Source organism: Eupeodes corollae, chromosome 3, assembly GCF_945859685.1.
Source record: "Eupeodes corollae chromosome 3, idEupCoro1.1, whole genome shotgun sequence".
Taxonomy (NCBI): Eukaryota; Metazoa; Arthropoda; class Insecta; order Diptera; family Syrphidae; genus Eupeodes; species Eupeodes corollae.
In genome coordinates this window covers 33492658-33512801 of record NC_079149.1, presented here as the reverse complement: position 1 = coordinate 33512801, position 20144 = coordinate 33492658, and the positions used below count along the sequence as shown (strand labels likewise).

At 33.8% G+C, this 20144-nt stretch overlaps 1 protein-coding gene across 2 annotated transcripts in view; it reads right to left on the bottom strand.

Annotated features, from left to right (window-relative positions):
* The window catches only part of LOC129950951 (uncharacterized), a 314404-nt gene that overhangs the window by 18658 nt on the left and 275602 nt on the right, over nucleotides 1-20144 (bottom strand). For both annotated transcript variants that reach the window (XM_056062918.1, XM_056062919.1), the window contains one exon: nucleotides 15111-15180. In XM_056062918.1, the coding sequence (XP_055918893.1) occupies nucleotides 15111-15180 (70 nt within the window). The remainder of the gene's footprint in view (nucleotides 1-15110; nucleotides 15181-20144) is intronic.

Here is a 20144-nt window from a genome sequence, read left to right as displayed (position 1 = left end):
AACAACGTGCAGCCGATACCTTCTGAAACGCCTGAAAAAAACCAATACCCGAATCCGCACCGCACCTCCCTGTAAAGATGAGATCGTTGCCGCAATTAAAGCACTTAAGAACAACAAATCGGTAGGACTTGATGGAATTCCCGCAGAGCTTTTACAAGCAGCGCCAACGTCATCAAGTGAACTGATTCATCCGTTCATAAAAGAAGCCTGGACCACCGAAAGCTTCGTCCATGAATGGAAGAAGGGAATTATAGTCAAGAGCTCTCAAAAAAGTGCAAAAATTGGAGAGGAATTTGTGTTCTACTTGTCGTTGCCAAAATAGTAGCAAAAGTCATATTGGAACGCATCAGTGAATACCTTAAGGCCACACTCGATGCCGAACAAGCAGGATTCCGCGCTGGATTCTCCTGTATTGATCTTATCAACATCCTGCGGATCATTATTGAACAGTGCGTTGAATATCGATCACCACTACACCTGCTATTCATCGACTTCGAGAAGACCTTTGATAGCTTTAACGGGGAGTATATCTGGTAAGCTTTACGGAGAAGAGGCATCCCAGAATAACTAATTGCTATTATTAAAGCAACATATGATGGATCCAAGTATCACGTTCAGCACGATGGTAGGTTGTTAGATGATTTTGAAATCCGAAGCGAAGTCAGACAGGGCTGTATTCTGTTGCCAATATTGTTTTTGTTGGTGATAAGCTATGTACAGCGCTCAGCTCTGACAGGTAGCGGAGGGATCCAATTGACTTTGACATTTTATTTAAAGCACTTGGATTAAGCTCCCAATGATGTTTGTTTACTCTCTTGGAGGATCATGGACCTTCATGAAATTACAACAAGGGTGGAGAGGGAAGTAGAAGTTGTGGGGCTGAAAATTAATTCCGGCAAAACAAAAATGATCAGCCTCGGAACCCGAACATCTTCTTGAATAAATATTTTCTGGCTACTGGTGGAAAAAGTGGACAGCTTACTATAGTTTTTAAGTATCGTTTCCATCGAAGGCGGAACCGAACAAAACGTCATCTGCCACATCGACAAGCAAAAGCGGCGTTCGGTATGCTGTCGAAAATTTGGAGGAATAACTCTATCAGCTTCAGAACAAAGCTACGACTGTTTCGCACAAATGTCGAATCTGTGCTTCTTTATGGTTGCAGCACTTAGAAGATTACTTCAAACCTTCGTGAATAGATGTCTTAGTAACATCCTAAGGATTTTCTGGCCAAACTGTATTTCATTGAAGGACAGATCAGGAACCTATAGAATTTATGATACGAAGACGTTAGTGACAATGGATTGGACATACGCTTCGAAAAGGTAACGACTGCATTGCAGGCCAAGCAATGAAGTGGAATCCGCTCACACAAGAAGGACGAAGAGCTGGACGACCGAGAAGCACATGGCGCAGGATAGTCGAGTTGGAATCAGCGTCACTAGGCAAAAGTTGGAGAGAACTGAAACACATTTCCTGAAAATGTACACGATGGCGCGTAGGCGTAGCAGAGCCCCTGTGTTCCTAACGAGAATTTATAAAAATATTGCCTATAATTTAAAATTGAAAAATATACCTGAAAAATAAGTTTGTTTTCACAAACTATTTAATTTCTAAAGAAAAACTTAATTTTTCATTTTTTAGGTATCTGTTCTAACGATAATTTTGTATATATCAAATTTTTCAGTTTTTGCCAAAAATATTTTTAGAATATAGTTATAGATCATATTTATATAAATTTTTTGAAACGTTTTCGAGATTTAGAATGTTGACAAAAAAAATGTTTAATATTTTTTAAAAATCCAAAAAAGAACAATGAATGTTTAAATAATTATTAACGTCTTAATTTTTAAGTTTGAACTCAATTGAATCAATGGTTTGGGCTTATTGCTGTTGGAAATTTGAGACGTTAAATTAATTTAGTAGTATTCAAATTCTTCATTACAAATTTTGTATGAATACAATTCTGTATGGCCAATTACAGGTTTTTTCGTTCTATCGAACTATACTGAACCGATTAGCATTTTTCTAAGCACACACAAGTAATTGTTGTTGTTTTATTCAGTTTCTTTCTATTATCTAATCTCTTTTTCATAAGCCAACGATTTCGATTGGATTCGTATGAGGAGGGAGATGGGGCGAAATGTGGGTGCGGTGGCGTAGTGCGTAGTGCACTAGCTCCTCACACGCTAGATCGCTTGTTCAAGCCCAGCTCGGGCAAAAGTTCTTCAAACATTAAATTGAACAAAAAGCGATTAAGCACCACTAAAGGAGTCTGATGATCGGGTTGGCCCCCGTGAAATAGCTATAACTCCAGCATATGAACTTGGTGGTAGCACACACAAGTTGTTGTTGTTTCATTCTTATATTCAACACAAATTATTTTCATTAAACATAATTTTTCAACGATCAAAAATGCATTTTTTTAAAATCTCCTGTATAGGAGTTCAGTATAAAGTGTGAGTGTAGCTTGTTACACTTAAAATTTTCAAAATCCTGAAATCGTCTTTTCGGATTCAGTAAAAGTAAGACAAATGTGCGATTGACTTCTGATTTTCAAAAAATTCTTCAACATTAAAACAAGTTGTTCTTTCGTGTGATGCTCAATTTTTACCAACTTAAGTCAATCAACTACACAAATAGGCCCAAATTTATATCCTGTGTTAACTTTTAATTTCACTGATTTTCGCTGCATAACTGGGCCCACGTTCATTTTAAAATAGAAATGTATGTTCTTGAGTTTTCAAAGCTAAAATTTTGATTAAGTTTTTAATTTCGCATATGAAGTTATTTTAATGGGTCCGATTTGTCAAATTAAAAATGTTGACATTTCTCGACGACGTTTTAAGATTTTTAGAAAGATGTATGTGCGTGCGTGTGCCCGTACGTCCGTGCGTTCGCGCCGTTTTTTCGTCGTTAATAGCTCAAGAACTAGAAGAAATATTAACTCCAAATAAATTTTTGTATACAAATAATAAGTCAGAAACATGCAGAAAGGGCTCTTAAACAAATTCCGCAGGTGTTTTTTTTACAATAGCAGTTTATCAAAATGTTAAAATTTTGGTTAACCCTAAATACCTCACGGACTAAAAACGCTAGAGACTTGAATTAACTTTTATATAATATATCTGAACGTAATACCAAATAAGTATATTTTTGAAAAAAAAAATCCATTTTTTTTTTTTAATCAAAAAAACTGAAAAAAATATGTCACCTCGAAAATGTTACGAATTAAAAATGATTTCATCTCCAAAACAATTTTGTGGAACGGAAAATAAAAATTTTAACATCCGGTAAAATTTTGAGAAAAATCGAATTGACAGCTTTTTACAAAAAATAAAAACCTAAAAAAAAACACAATACTTGGTAAAAATTTACTTGGGACTCAAATAGCTTTAAAAATGTTTACCTCAAACTTTTTTATTTTACAGAAAATATTGTTTTCGAAATTCAGTAGTTTTTTTTTATAAAAATCCAACAGTCTCGTTTTTTCATAAAAAAATATCATCTACAAAAAACAAATCGACAGACGGGATGGGATGTTTTCAGTGTGAGTTGGGTCCTAGCCTCTTTTTTTCTTAATTTAGAATGATGCTAACAATTTTACAACATTTTATATTCTTTGTATCAAGGGTATTCGAAATATATACGAGTATGAATGAAAATGTAACGTTTGACAGTAATAGATCATTTGAAAAGATTTCTACATCAGTAACATTTCCAGCTAAACAATATAACTCTTTTGTAGGTAAGGTAGGTCTATATAGTTTATATGAAACTATTAAATCAGTTAAACGTTGAAGTAGCAAATTCAATGGAACTTTAATCACCACCCAATTACGTTGGGACATTCCACTTTTAAATTGATACAGATGAAAAACAATTTTCAGTTAACACTCACTTTATCGTACACCACCATCATCAGTGCAGTATAGTTTTTCCTATTTTCCTCTACAAAAGCTAAAGTCTTGACAAAAAAAAACCTAATAAAATGTCAATTACGTAGTGAAGCATATATTCAAATGGTACAAACAAAGGTAAAGCCAGCAAGATGGAAAAGACAAAATTAAGCACGCAAATGAGCCACTGGTGGACTCCATATCATTATCCTTTCCCCAAGAGAAATAATAATACGAGTATATGTAGCTAATAGCAGTACACAGCCTTCAGAGAGCAAGCTTTAATATATGGCTTGGCTCGTTGGCACCTTTTGTGTCAGCTGTCCACAGCAGCAGCACTTGCACCAGCATCAGCATCAGAATCACCATAGCTATTAACATCAGCTATCCTTGTAGCTTTGATTATATATGATAGCCAGCCACATATAATATAGGCACTGCACCGCTTATGATTATGTACTTATTTTTACATTTTAACAATTTATATGCTATTCTATCGCATATAAATCTAATTTTTATTGCACATTTGCCATTTGCATACAACCCAGCCAGATGGAAGTTTTTAAAAATGAAAATCTAAAACAAGGCTACAAGAGTATACAACCTGCTCTCTTTGCAACTGCCACTGATTTCAACAACATCAGCAAAACGGTTTTTAGTTAATTCTTTTTTTTTCGAACGTCTATGATAAATATTTTTGTTTTGTACACCTATATTTCAATGACGTTGGCAGAAATAGAGTACACTCTGTTCGGAAAGTTTGTTTTCAAAATAATGCGACTTTTTATACGTGCTAAAATTAAAATAAAAGAGTTTAACCCAAATGCTATGTTGTCCTTTTTGTCTAAAGTCTTTGAAAGACTCATTTAAAAACAATTAAATAATTTTCTTAATGCCAACAATCTAATTGTATCTAGTTATTGAAGACTTGAGGATGTGAATGGATAAATTTCATGTGTCATTTTTAGTCCTCTTAGATTTTTCGAAAGCTTTCGATTCAGTTGACCACACATTATTACGCAGTAAACTTATTAATGAATTTAAATTTTCTTCTGCGTCAGCAAACTTAATTTTCGCATACCATACAGGTAGATATCAAGCTGTGGAATGGGTCGCTATCAAATTTCCTTCCGAATTTAAATGGTGTACCGCAAGGCTCCATTCTTGGTCCATTGTTGTTTTCAATGTACATTAATTTAATTTGAAACTCAATGAAATTTTATTCCTTGATATGTAGCTTTACTTAAATTGTCCCCTCGTATTAATTGTAGTGTTCAATGCTTGAATGAGGATCTTGAAAATGTTCAGAATTGGTCCACAGCAAATAGGCTTCACCTAAATCTTTTAAAGACTAAATGCATAGTTATTTCCCAAACCATATTTTGATAGAATTCGTTGAGACGGCTACAAATTTAGGAATAATATTTAACAGTTTTTTAACCACATTCACACATTAGTTGGTAAGACTTATGGAGACCTGTGTCCATTGTTTGCGGCCCAGCATTATACTCCCATAAAAAAGCGTTTTTTAATTGCCAAAACCTTAATAATACCAATTCTTACTTATGGAAGCAAATTTTACTTGTACAACTCCTTGACTTGAGATGATATTTTGAAAGAAATTCTCAGTTTTTGGGAAGTTAGAAAACAGACGTCAACTTGTATAACTCCTTGACTTGGGATTTTATTTTGAAAGAAATTCTTAGTTTTTGGTAAGCCAGAAAACAGACGTCAAAATCTTGGCTATGAGACTTTTTTAAATTCAAAATACAGAGTTTTCCAATAAAAGGTTTCATTTTGTTATTAAAATAAAACGAGTATTTTTAGAGATATCAATCAATTTTCCATGACTATTTCCCAGATAAGTTTTTCAAAACCGCCATCCAAATTCGTCAAAAGACCCGTAGGTCTACTTAATCCCAGCTATTACTGGGTCCCTGGCCCTACCATAACTGATGCGCCACCTTATTCATTTTATTAAAGTTTTCCCATTTAAAGCTACATAATCTACACTGTCAACCACTGGGATAAGGTCACACATTTTGGAATCGATTATCGCATTTTATAGCTGGTGATTAGGTGCGAACCTCATTTATAAAAATTTATAAAATTTAAGAGTAAATTCGAAAGCAGCATTGAGATTTGCCAAGATCAAAAATTAACTTCTAAAAAAGGGTAAACAAAAGGGAGTCAAATGCAAATTTCAGAAGAAACAAAAAACCAATCAAATATTTACATTTTATGGTTTTAAAACACTTATTTATACAGTCTTTTTACATTTGTAATGACAATTTCAGCCATTTTCAGATAAAACCACTATAAGACGGTCTTGAATGGAAACATTCGAATAATAATCACAGGAAATTTGGACCCAGGAATCACGAAAACCTTCGATTAAGGTGTCCTTGTCTTCAAATTGTCTGCCAACTTCATAAACTTTATGAAAAAGCCATGTCCAAACGTTTTCAATTATATTAAAGTGTGGAGAATACAGGGGCTATGTCAAAAGTTTCACGTCTTCTGATTAAATTCAACTTCTAACAACTCTCGAAGTGTGAATTGGAGCATTGTTTTTTTTTATTTTTGAAAATCCAAGGCAGAGGTCCAAAAATGTGTTTTGTTTTGTTTTTGGAATCAACCGTTCCAGCAAATACTAATATTTGTGTCCGTGCATTGTTGTGAACAAAAAATAAAAGTTCTTGTTTGTACCTTGTACCTTTTTTGAACTTTCCCATATTTTTGTCGATCAGCAATATGATACCTTGTAACTTTCTTTCTTCTGTTAATTATGTTTTGTCAATTGAATCTAACCTAAACAAAATAGTAAGTATTCTGGTCTTACATCAATAGTAAAAAAAATCGATTGATATTCCCAGATGTATGAATTACCTTGGTTCAACATTTTCAAATATATCACGTATTTGTGATTCCTTTGCACACTGTTTTGAATCTAAATACGTTCATTCGAAAATAAAAATGAAATTGAAGATGATCTTTTGAGTTTAAATGATGACAATAATCCAGGTCCAGACGAAATTCCACCTGTTGTTCTTAAAAAATTTGCTGCTTCTCTAGCTGAACTGCTTTTCTTAATTTTTAATTGCTCTTTAAAGAACGGCGAATTTCTTCAATCATGGAAGAAATCATTTTTAAACCCTATTTACAAATCAGGTTCTAAACAACTACCGTCCGATTTGTAAATTGTCGTGTATTCCAAAACTTTTCGAGAAATCGATATATGAAAAACTAACATTTTTAGTAAAGGAACAATTTTCACCAATACAAGGAACTAACCTTTCTATTTTCTCCAATTTCATTTTAAATAATCTCGAAGAAGATTTACCGATTTTTCAAAAGCATTTGATAGAAGAAATCACTCTTTTTTAATTAAGAAATTAAAACACTTTGGTTTTCATTCTAAGTTTTTGAAATGGTTGGATCTTATCTTAAGGGTCGAGTTCAATTTGTTTGCTTTGACGAAGTTCTCTCAAAATCAATTTTGGTATCATCTGGTGTGCCCCAAGGTAGCCATCTTGGACCCCTTCTTTTCCTAATTTTTATAAATGACTTACCTAGTATTTTCCTCAATTTTAGTCAACTTCTATTCGCCGATCACTTAAAGTTTTTTCGTTGCATAAAATCTATTAATGGCTGTCATCTCTAACAAGACGATATATTTAAATGTCGCAAAATGTCAATGTTTTTTTTTCCGCAACTTTTCTGCAATCATTTTTGAATACAAAATTAAGAATCAAGTTCTAGAAAGAACAAGGGATAAGAAAGATCTTGGTGTAGTTTTTGACCCTAAACTTAACTTTGTTAAGCACATTGAATTTAGTGTAACCAAAGCAAATTGCATGCTGGATTCTATCAAACGCAATAGCACAGACTTTAAAGACCGTTTTACTCTCAAATCGCTTTTTACCTCATATTATTTAAGACCAATCTTGGAATACTGTTGTGTAATCTGGAACACTTTTTAGAACATTCAATCCAAGAGAATTGAAATGGTCCAAACAAAATTAAAGGATTCACTATTCAAAAATTTGGGTGGAACATCAAAACTCCATAAAACAAAAGTAGATGCCAACTTTTAGCTATTCAATCACTTGAAAATAGATGTGAAATGTTTTCAGTGATGTTTATTAGTGATATTTTATCACTTTATCACCCTTTTTTGTTGTCTTTAATAAATTTGTATGTTCCATCGCATCAACTTCGAATGCGTTGTTTGTTTCGAGACAGAGTTTCAATTATTTGCAAGTAGTAAAACGAAAATCTATTACAAAATTAGTTGCTTGAACCTAGTGGTTAGCAGGTATATGTCATGAATTGTGTTTTTGAGATCTTGAATCAACTATTGAGTTATGACATAGATCCACATTTCCAAACAAAAATAAGTTTTAAGTTGTTTAATCGGAAGATCTCGTTGGCCAATTTAAATCATATCTTCAAGAAATAACAAGGGCATGAAACTTCTCTTGCGAAATTGAGACTCAAACCTATTCCAATTGTTGTTTCGAATTTAACATTTTGAATTCATTTAAAGGAATTCTTTGTTTCATTTTTCTTAATAAAGTAGTTTTTAGTTCTTAAGTGTCAGAAAATTGCAACCTTAAAATGGCATCTGCCTAAATAGTAATCTATTCAGAATAAAACCTCTTATTGGAATTGGAAAATCCTATATGAATTAGATTTTTGAACGCATTATTCTCTTTTAAATTAAATAAGGTCTAGGTGCATAGCTACCAAAGAAAGAATTGAAAGCTTTTAAAAGCCTAAGTTGTTTTTTTTTATTTTTTTAAAAATAAGAATCATGTTATCATTTTAATTATAAAAAGAACAAAAGTGGTACACCTGGGCGTATACACACTAATTTTTTTTTGAGTATCTTGTTCTTTGACCATAAGAAGAAAGTATTTCGCAACCCATATGGAAAATGGAAAAGCAAAAGGATTTGTGATGAGTAACCTTCTAAGTCATACAATTTTGTTAAAGAATCTCAAAAACATACTTTTTTCAAATCAGAATCTGTTACTCTTACTTTGCATCGAGACTGTAATAGGTTTACTAGATCCTCATCATAATAGTCTTATTCATATTATATTTTTTATTATAATTTTGTTTATGTGCTAAATCCAAAAAACAAAAACATTTTAAAAATAGATTTATGCATTGTTTCAGGAACACTAGCTTGAGCAAGCGAGCACTGCTGTTGTGTTTGCTTAACATTTATTTTTTTCCTATATTTCAAAATTTGTATTTTATGCATTTTGAGCTAAAATTAAATTGCACGTTTATTAGTATTATTCATTTTTATCGTTATAGGTGCATATTGCCATGGATTTTCAGATTTTAAGGCTATTTCTTTACCTCTATTCACAAATGCAAAAGTCCTTTTTTTCAATTCGGCTTAAATTGCTTTGGTTACTATGGTTTCGAACATTATCATGTCTATAACGATAATCGACAAATAAATAATACAAAAATAATATCTGCACTCGGAAAGGTGTTTGAACAATGAGGAGTGAATAATCGAAATGGTTCAGTGTGAACCCAATGCAGTAAATATTCTCCCAAGGGGGAAACAATGATACCGTAAAATTGATGTAGTTTTATTTATTTAATTTTTATTATGGGAATATATTTGTTTGTATGTTGGGTAGGTTTTTGTATGAATTTTATAAATGCTTTTGATGGTGATTTTGTTTTTCAACTTGTTATCGGTCGCCAACGAATTTACATACTATACCTTCCTTCCTAGTTTACCTGTAGTTGAGTTTTGGGATGCCAATTTGGCAAGGAAATTGAAAACTTTTGCATTTATTTTAGATTGTTTTTTTTTTTTCAACATGAAATCTATGAAATATTGATTTACTATAAAATAGCGGAAGTAAATGATATGGTACATACTATTTCATTTTCCGAATATTATTTTTGGAGTTTTTTTTAGGAAATTTAAGTTATGTGAATATGTAAATCAGAGGACTCGGGAACATATTCAATTTAAGGATGAGGAATAACAATTAAATCACATTCAAAAACGACATTTTAAACTTTGAATTTGTATTTAATTTTGTTGCAGTTTTAATGTCTAGTCAAAGAATTTAATTATATTTCAAAAATTGGAACATTTTTCACTTTTGTAAATAATCTACTATGATTGAATCAGTGAGTGTGAGAAAATAACAAGTAAACGGTGATTTTTTAAGAGCTTGAGAACTTTAAAAAAAAACGCATAAAATTTGCAAAATCTCATCGATTATTTATTTGAAACGTTAGATTGGTCCATGACATTTACTTTTTGAAGATAATTTCATTTAAATGTTGACCGCGACTGCGTCTTAGGTGGTCCATTCGGAAAGTCCAATTTTGGGTAACTTTTTCGAGCATTTCGGCCGGAATAGCCCGAATTTCTTCGGAAATGTTGTCTTCCAAAGCTGGAATAGTTGCTGGCTTATTTGTGTAGATTTTAGACTTGACGTAGCCCCACAAAAAATAGTCTAAAGGCGTCAAATCGCATAATCTTGGTGGCCAACTTACCGGTCCATTCCTTGAGATGAATTGTTCTCCGAAGTTTTCCCTCAAAATGGCCATAGAATCGCGAGCTGTGTGGCATGTAGCGCCATCTTGTTGAAACCACATGTCAACCAAGTTCAGTTCTTCCATTTTTGGCAACAAAAAGTTTGTTAGCATTGAACGATAGCGATCGCCAATCACCGTAACGTTGCGTCCAACAGCATCTTTGAAAAAATACGGTCCAATGATTCCACCAGCGTACAAACCACACCAAACAGTGCATTTTTCGGGATGCATGGGCAGTTCTTGAACGGATTCTGGTTGCTCTTCACTCCAAATGCGGCAATTTTGCTTATTTACGTAGCCATTCAACCAGAAATGAGCCTCATCGCTGAAAAAAATTTGTCGATAAAAAAGCGGATTTTCTGCCAACTTTTCTAGGGCCCATTCACTGAAAATTCGACGTTGTGGCAGATCGTTCGGCTTCAGTTCTTGCACGAGCTGTATTTTATACGGTTTTACAACAAGATCTTTGCCTAAAATCTTCCATGTTGTCGAATAACACAAACCCAATTGCTGCGAACGGCGACGAATCGACATTTCACGGTCTTCAGCAACACTCTCAGAAAGAGACGCAATATTCTCTTCTGTACGCACTGTACGCATTCGTGTGGTTGGTTTAATGTCCAATAAAGTAAACTGAGTGCGAAACTTGGTCACAATCGCATTAATTGTTTGCTCACTTGGTCGATTATGTAGACCATAAATCGGACGTAAAGCGCGAAACACATTTCGAACCGAACACTGATTTTGGTAATAAAATTCAATGATTTGCAAGCGTTGCTCGTTAGTAAGTCTATTCATGATGAAATGTCAAAGCATACTGAGCATCTTTCTCTTTGACACCATGTCTGAAATCCCGCGTGATCTGTCAAATACTAATGCATGAAAATCCTAACCTCAAAAAAATCACCCTTTACTTTCTAAGAGATTGTTGCGGTAAAATTTACTACAACAAGTTTCACTAGCCTATATCATATCTTTTTCTCCTTTTTTAACTTTCCTGTCGTCGTTGCGGCTCCGAAATATTTAAAGAGTTCAGTATAATCCTGTTTTCCATCAGTCATAGTGCGGAGTTGTGTGACAGAAGGTCCACATTTTCATTTACTTTTGAAATTTGTGACGGGTGGTCACTAAATGCACAATTGTGTAACGGATTAGCCACGAAGACGGTATTATTGAATGTGTGACAAACATGAAGAGTTGACCTATGTTCAACGATTAGTGTGCATCCTTTCTCTAATTTGCACAGTAGCTTAATGCCCACCTTTAAGTGCAGGAATACTTGGGATGTGTTTTCCCTTCCCCTAAAATGATCTTCACGGAAGTCTTAGGGTTTAGAGTCTAAATTACAAACTATCGGATCCTGCCTCTCAATCTTGGTTGAGAAATGTCAAGGTTTCTAATTACAAGAACGCTTTCCTCAAGTTATTAAACTGGGCCGGTTAGGGCTGTAGGATTTTATTCGCGAAATCTCAAACATTTTTAGTTTACTTAGACCAATTTGATTCGACTAATAGGAACTGAACTCGTCCATTTAGAAAAGGTTGGTGTTCGAATTACCAAGGTGAAAGAGACCACAAAGGTTTGGCTGGTTTTTGAAATCAGCATGCACCCAGCGAAAAAGCGGGTTGTCGCAGTTAGACCGAAAGAGGAAACCAGATCATAACAAAAGGTTAGAGTAGGATGGCATACTTGTCGTGGCCTCTTGGATAAGGGAAGTTCGCCATGAATATGGCACTTTTTTTTAGAGAATCTAAAGAGAGTGAGGTCATAAAAAGAAGAGTGAAAAATGTTTGAGAAATGGAAAAAAATAAGAAGAAAAATTAAAAATTGATAAAGCAGATCAAATTTGTGAGGAAGGCGTTGTTGGAAAGAGAGGATAAGGAAGAGGCAGGATTGACTTTTGTAACCAAAAAAAAGCTAAGTTTATCTTTTTGTTTAGTGAGTTTTGTGCTTTTTTTGGTAAATTGTGTTTGGCTATAAATAGCCAAAAATTTAACCCGATAGACTTTTGGTCGATTCCTTGGTTTCCCGAGATTGTGAGACCCGCGACCGTAAAACTATTTCGTTCTTCGGGAACTTTCCTAAGGTGACCTTTCTTTGTGTCCTTTGTTACACAACCAATTGTTTTCTCTTATTGGTTGTTCGTCGTGTCACTTTAATATGTATGAAAATTTTGCAATAAATTCTGGGTTTTCTCCCTATATAAATAAAAGTTTCCCAGATCTAAAATATAATAATATACTTTAACCTTTTAGGTGAAAAATCAATTCTAGACCCAGTAGCAGAAAATTAGGCTTTAATAGTACAGCGGTGTTGAATCGTACGATTAGACACTGTGTGGCACTTCGAGCAGATGTCCCAAGTTAGGGACAGGCCATGGGCGTCGAGTGTAGCATGTGTAAGCATTCGCGGTCAGAGTTCCGGGTTAATAGGGGGCTAGATCAGTTCCTCCTCCAAAATGACAATGACATATATTTTGGAACTGAAACATTAATTCATTGTATAGGGTCCAAGATTTAAGGGTTGTAAACAATTTTGTCAGTGAGAGACTAAACGGATCTTGGATGCCACTTCACAGATCCACGATGCGAGATATTGCGCTTACCAAAAGGTTCCTTCAATAATAATGTAACGCCACCGTGTTGTTGAAACCAAAGGTCGTATAAATCTACATTCTCCAAATCAGGCACGAAAAAGTTATTAATTATGGCTCTTTATGTTTCACTTTTGAAGAAGAAATATCTGCCCATAGAACACACAAAACAGTTACTTTTTGAGTAACTTTTCTTGTGAAAACTGAAATCGCTGGCCATCCCGTTTGCACGACTTACAAACATTGTTAAAAAGTGAGCATAAATTAAGTCACAGCTCTCAAAACGACTAACTGCTAAAAAAGTATTGCCAGATTTAAAAATCACACTTTTTTGAATAAGGGTTTGATTTAATCAAAAACATTGAAATCCAATAATTCAAATTACAAAAGGTTTTATTTTGAATACCCCGATTTTTAGGGGATGTCAATTTTCAATCTGTTATTCTTTGAATTGTCACAAAAGAGAACTAAACAGTTATTAAAAATGAAATAATACACCAGCTTTAACCCTGCATTGAAACGGTTAAGATTCATAATTGAAGAATCAACACTGTGTGGATCTTTGGAGTCATTTGATCTGCAGGGTGATCTAAGCAAAGTCGTTTTAAGCCATTAATAGGCATGTTTCAACAAAACGTATCTGAAAATTTAACTTTTATAATTTCAATTTTAACCTTTATGCGTCCCTATGGGGAAAAGATTTATTACATGGAAATTTATTTTCGTCCCGCAACGAAATGAGTACTTCATTGTTTTAAATTTTAAATGAATACAATTTATTTTTTTCAATGCATAAAATCTTGAAAGACAGTACCTATACGTTTCTTCCTGTTTAGTTTATAACCTATGCTGTAACTCTATTTCTAACTCATCCACGGTCTTGTGTGATGCTCGACTATAAAGTTGGTTTCCATAAAACATTTTGCCAATGGCTAAAATGACATTCGGTTTTTTACTCTTCCGTACGCTTAAGAGTACTTTTGAGAATCCAAAGCAACTACCCCCCACACTTCTCTTCCAAAACTAAATATTTATGAGAAAAACTTCAATAACCGCGAATGACATAAAGTAACGTATACGCCCCAACACCTCTCCTATTCTATTCTATAGACAAATTGAAACAAAAAAGAAAAGCAAACGCCTTGGGGCGGCAGCATCCCACCATGTCTCCATTCCCTATCCCAGATACAAAAGACACGCTTATGATGGTTCCTCTGATGAAATCCATTATTACGCTGTCAGCTGGTAATGTTCTGCCATACATCACATCACACTTGGTAGCAACAGCAGCAGGCAGCTGGAGCAGCAGTAGGAACAACCAGATCCTCAACAGCTCCCGGGGGTCAGATTGAATTAAGGACATGTATGTTTATGGAACTCTTCCAACTTCGACGACTATTTTCCAGTTTCCACTTCACTCAAATCCACTTCACTCCAGGTGCCCTCTTCAATCTATCTCCTCGTCGCCGTCTTCCCAACCCACCGCAATTTACATCATCGTCATGGTCGTTATGCAGGCAACACTGCTTACTCCAGCCAACTCAACTCAACCCATTCCCTAGCAATCATTAATCCACGTTTATCGTGTATAGATCCTTCGGCTTCAACCTCAGTCTCCTGTTTTTTTCTGTTCCCACTCCCAACATCTTTGATGGGTTCAAACAGCTATTGAATGTTTTGAACAACGATAGCCTTCTTGCATCTCATATAGGTACATATGGCGTATGGCCATAAGGGGTAAAAAGTAGTTAACCCGGAGATTATACATCCCCACGACGTCATGCAGGAGACATTCCTGCAAATTGCAGGTCTCATGTGCGGTAAGGAGCAATTCTATAGTTGTCGGTGTTACCAACAACCATCCAATTAAATTGCAAAAAAAAACGAATTGAACACGAAAAACAGGATTCAAAAAATACAAAAAAAGGAATCCGCGAAATAGCAAACAATAAAAGGAACATGTGGGGAGAATTAATGCAGAATTTTGTATTCCTGCAGGTACATATGAGTATAACCATTATCATGATGTTTACCTGGAGCGCTTTATTGTCCCTACACGCCTGCACTGTTTTGCGGTCCTTCGACTTCATTGCTCGATTCATGCTGAAATTAAATGAAAAACAATTTCAAAATTAAATAAATGATTGTCATTTTATTTATTGTACATAATTTTGAAATAATTGTATTTTGAAAGAGGTAAACGCATGTTTCCAAAACAACATACCCAACTCTCTTCAGTGGAGGAGGTCGAGGTGTCGTTTGGTTTATTTATAATTTATACATTTTGGAATTGCATAAACCTTTCACGTACGTATTTTGAATTTGTTGTATAAGGTTATGGGAGGTAGGAGTGTAGGAGGTTAGTTTAATGGCATTTTGGGTGTAAAAATAGACACCTACAAATGGGTATCTATTTTAATTATTTATTTTGTGTTTCAAAATATCAAACCGCTAAGCTATGAGGAATATTACTAATAATTGCCTTAAATTAACAAAACCGAATTCCAGTTTTAAATTGAAATGAGAAATTCACGACATTGTCAAAACAAAATTGTCATTCTAGAGGAGGAACTGATACAACCCCTCATGAACCCGCAACCCTGACTCGTAAATGCTTACACAGGCCTCTGTGTCTGCACTGCATTAGTCTGTTATCTGTCTCTAACCATGGGAAATCTGCAAATCCGGCTCGAAGGACCAATGTTTGGGGTAGATTTCAACAAGATTGAATGTTTAAAGATATGGTTCCGAAAAAAGTTAAGACACCAAGTCAATAAATGTTTATTTGAGCAGAAGTACGTCTTACTAGGTTGGAAGTTATTATAAAAGAGTTACATGAAATGTTAAGTACCAACTTTACATAATAAATATAAATGTGGTGGCGCAACAGTCCGTTTGAGAACTAGGGCCTAGTGACTGACAAGTTTCAAGGTGCGAATTAGCCGGCTAATTTGAGTAAGCACTTTTTCATGACAATAATTACTCTTAGAGAATTTGTCAATTAGTCGCAAGAGTCAGTACCCGTAAATAAAACTTAAAGGTGGCACAGGCAGGGATCGAACCCAAGACCTCTGGAATTAAAGTCCAACGCACTAACCATCATGCGACGGGTACTACTTTACACCTTTAGATTAAAAAAATGGATGAATTAGAGAGAATTTAAGAATGGATTAGTCGCCATCTAGAGATTATTTCAGCTTTGTAATTGGTATAAATTATTTAAAACAGCATTCAGATTTGTCTTCAACAATAGTTCTTTCATATGTTCTGATTTTGTCTTTGCATAAACTTTACTAAAGTTTTTGTCATTTTTAAACAATTTAAATCCATTTTAAAACGATAGCCTGGAGTCTTAACCTATTTTAAAGCTGTTTAAAACTCTATGAAACGTCAAAAATAAACAAACTTGTTGAGAAAATTTCGTTGCGAGATATTTTATTTGAAAAAGTAAAAACAAAAATTAATATGTTAAAAGACTTAAGCAGCGATCAAGATTTTGATATTTTGCTGGACGTTTGAATGCAACCAACCGACAGAAAACGACGTTTTTTATGAAAGGTATTGATTTAATGAGAAAGGACTTCTAAGTTTATGATTGATCTTCTAAATATTGATGATCTAAAATCTATAAAAGTTTTTCCAATACCTGTGTGTTTCCTAGTCTTAACAGCGCCAGACCTTACATTTTTCGCTCAATATATTCACCAGAGTAACATAGACAATGTAATACCATCTTTTCAACAATAGGTGAATATTTTGTTACAACAGCTGACATACATGAAATTTTCAATTAAAAATAAACAGAATAATTTCAAGTATTTCAATGAAGTTAACACTTAATTTTTTGATTTTGTTAAAACGAAGTACGAAAATAGTTAACAATTGTTTGTGGAAAGAAACAAATTCCAAACATTTTTCTTACTTTAATTTTATTCTTTAAAAAGGTGGTATGTAGTGCTAAATTGACACCGTAAGTCCAGGCATAAAACAAGATTATTCGAAAATGTAGCGATTTAATTATTTGTAACTTTTTTGTTCAAAATAAGTTGTATAAAGAAAAAAATTAAAACTTGTTTTTTTGTTTATTTTTTTTTAAAAAAGGGGTTATGTAGTGAGTTCGTGAAGTTAGCCCCCCTTTTTTCAATTTTCCTATTTTCGATTTCGGTTTTTTCCGCATTGTTCCAAAGTGTTCCCCCAAAAATGGGGGTCTTATATCCGAAAAACTGTTTTTGATCGATTTTTTTTAAATTGTTCCAGGTTGTTCTGAACATTCTTCAAAATTTGTGGACCTCTATGGTCAAAATTTTAAAAGATAAAGGCAACATTTAACCTTTTTTCGAAATTCTAACTTTTTATATTTTTTAGATTCCAAAAAGTGTTCTTACCATTGTTCTAAGAACTAAGTGTAGTGAAATGTATTTTTAAAAGATATTGCCCCCGAATTTTTTTTCCCAAAAATCCAAAAAAACGTTTTTTCATTTTTTTAAAGCCTACATTTTAATAAAACATGAATATGCAAATGTACAGAAACCAAAACTTGGCTTATAAACTATTATTTACGCTGATGTTCTAACTTTCAAAAATAATCTCGATGTCTTTTAATTTTGCAAACATTTTGTTAGCTCCTCTTTTTATGAAATCAAAAATTCCAAAAATGTTTGAAGTTAAATTTTCCCAGGCCGTGTCCAAATTTCGTCCAAAACCATAAGCAAATACAGCTAAAGGCAAACAAAAACGAAAAAAAAATGTTGGATTTTTTTTCTTTATACAACTTATTTTAAACAATAAAGCTACAATTAATTGCATCGTTCTATTTTTGAATATCCTTGTTTTATGCCTGGGCTCACTGTGTCAAGTTAGCACTTAAGAAAAAAATCAAAGTAAAAATTTTGTTGGGATTTATTTTTCATTCCACAACTTATTAACAACAAATAATTGTCAACTAAATGCGTACTTAGTTTCAAAATCAAAAAATGTAGTGCTAACTTGACATCAACTTAGCACTACATACCACTTTTTTTTTTAAATCGTCGAGCTACAAATTTTTTTCCAGAACTTATTCACAACAAAAAAGCGTAAAGTGTAGTGCTAACTTGAGAGTCGTCTAAAAAGTTTACCGTTTTTATCGTTTTTTGTTTGCTAACTACTCAAGGTTACAAATTACTTTTTTGAGTTTTCTGAATTCGAAAAAAATGTATTGATTACGATTATTTTCTTTGGAAAGCTAAAAATTTAAGTAAATATAAAAATTACAAAAATTCACTAATCGAACAGATTTTGGGGTCAATAATTTGCAGTTATAGTTTTAGAAAATGTTCAGTGCAACGTTTCTTAAGTTTCCTGCAATTTTTCTAAATTTGTGCCAATTGAAAAAAAATCATCTTATTTCAACGAGTTAAAAATTATATATGAAAAGAATTTGGCATAAATTAGTTTAAACAATTTCAGGTAGGTGGTTACATATTATGGCTTAAGAAATGAGACTGGCAACAACGTTTTGGTCTAGTGTTCATATTAAGTAACGGGTTAACCATTTCACGATTTCAAAAGTATAGTGCTGGAATTCGAAATCGGTCAAACTTAGTTGTAGAAACAATTTTTTTTTAGGAATTCAAAATTTCGCAGCATTTATTGAAAACGATTTAAGCTAGGTTCAAATATCTTCATTATTCATTCATTCATTTTCGAATCATAGAATATTTAAACATTGTCAGCTGTTTTATAGACATCTTGACAGAATATCAGGAACTTACTTCCCCGGAATAAAATAAACCGCTGTAGAAACTTTGGAAAATATTGAAAACTTATTTCTAATGTGAGCGCCGAGCTATCCCAAACAACAATAAAGCAATCAACGTGTCTGCTGTAGACAAGTATATTCAACTTGTGAGACAAAACTCGTGTTCCTTGTGTTCAAAAATTGGGCTGCGGCGAACGTTACAAGGTTAGATTTTTCTCTAACCAAAAAATACAAAGACATAAATTTGGACTCCAGGTCCAGGCGCGGCACGGTTTACAGTCCATGTAAAAGAAAATCTTTGTTCATCGTCTTTGCAAATGTTACTTGCCCGTCTAAAAGCTGCTAATCGTCTCCTTTGGAGTTTCAAACCGTTAAGTAACGATATAAGCCGTGTTTTTTTTTGGTATTTCATTAAAAATGAGAAACTACCAACACATCTGCAGTATTCCAGTAGAGAGGATATGTTAAGAATATATCAGAAATAATAGTTTTTTAATTTAAATAAAATATGAATAAAATAATAACAGAAGGAAAGGTGTTCGTTCACAGCTTATGGTCTAACTAATATGTGTAGATCTTTGAGTGAAAAAGCTGACGCTTTATTTGTTGACAATAACTTTTTGCAAAAAAATATAATTAAATAAGTTAGTCGAGCCAGTTTACAAAAACAAAACTTTATTTTTATTTTGGGGACACTCCAATACAGCTACATAAATCCTCTTTATGTGGACTACAGAAAAGAACATCTCGAAAATCAACGCAGCTATAAACGAATCCCTTAGAACGGCAACAGGTGCCCTTAAATTATCAAACGTAGAAGTACTTAGAGTTGAACGAGGTTATGCATCCCTTGAACATCTCGCTGAAAAAAGGGCAAACAATCTTTTAAGCAGAGCCGTAGAAAGTCTAACACACCCATTGTTCCAAACAGAAATAGGAAAAGTAACTCAGTATCTGCTTTCACTAACATGGTCACCTTACCTTTATTCCCCCGAATCGCTCTAGAACAGGATGCGATAACAGTGTCTCACAACGCTCTACAATGAAAACGAAACACTCTAAAAATAAACATCAGTCAGGCTAACCACAATAAAGCAAACACGTCCGACTTTATATACAAAATGCTACATGAAGAACTTATCCCAAACAAAGGAGCGGACAGAATCTTTTACACCGACGACGCAGTTACATACCCGAGCTAGCTGCAATTTACAAAGCGATCTCTGCAGCTGAACTTAATTCTGAATGTTTCTTAATCCTCACCGACAATCAGGGGGCCAATCAATGTCAAGACAAATATCACTTTCGCTTGGATACCCGGACACTG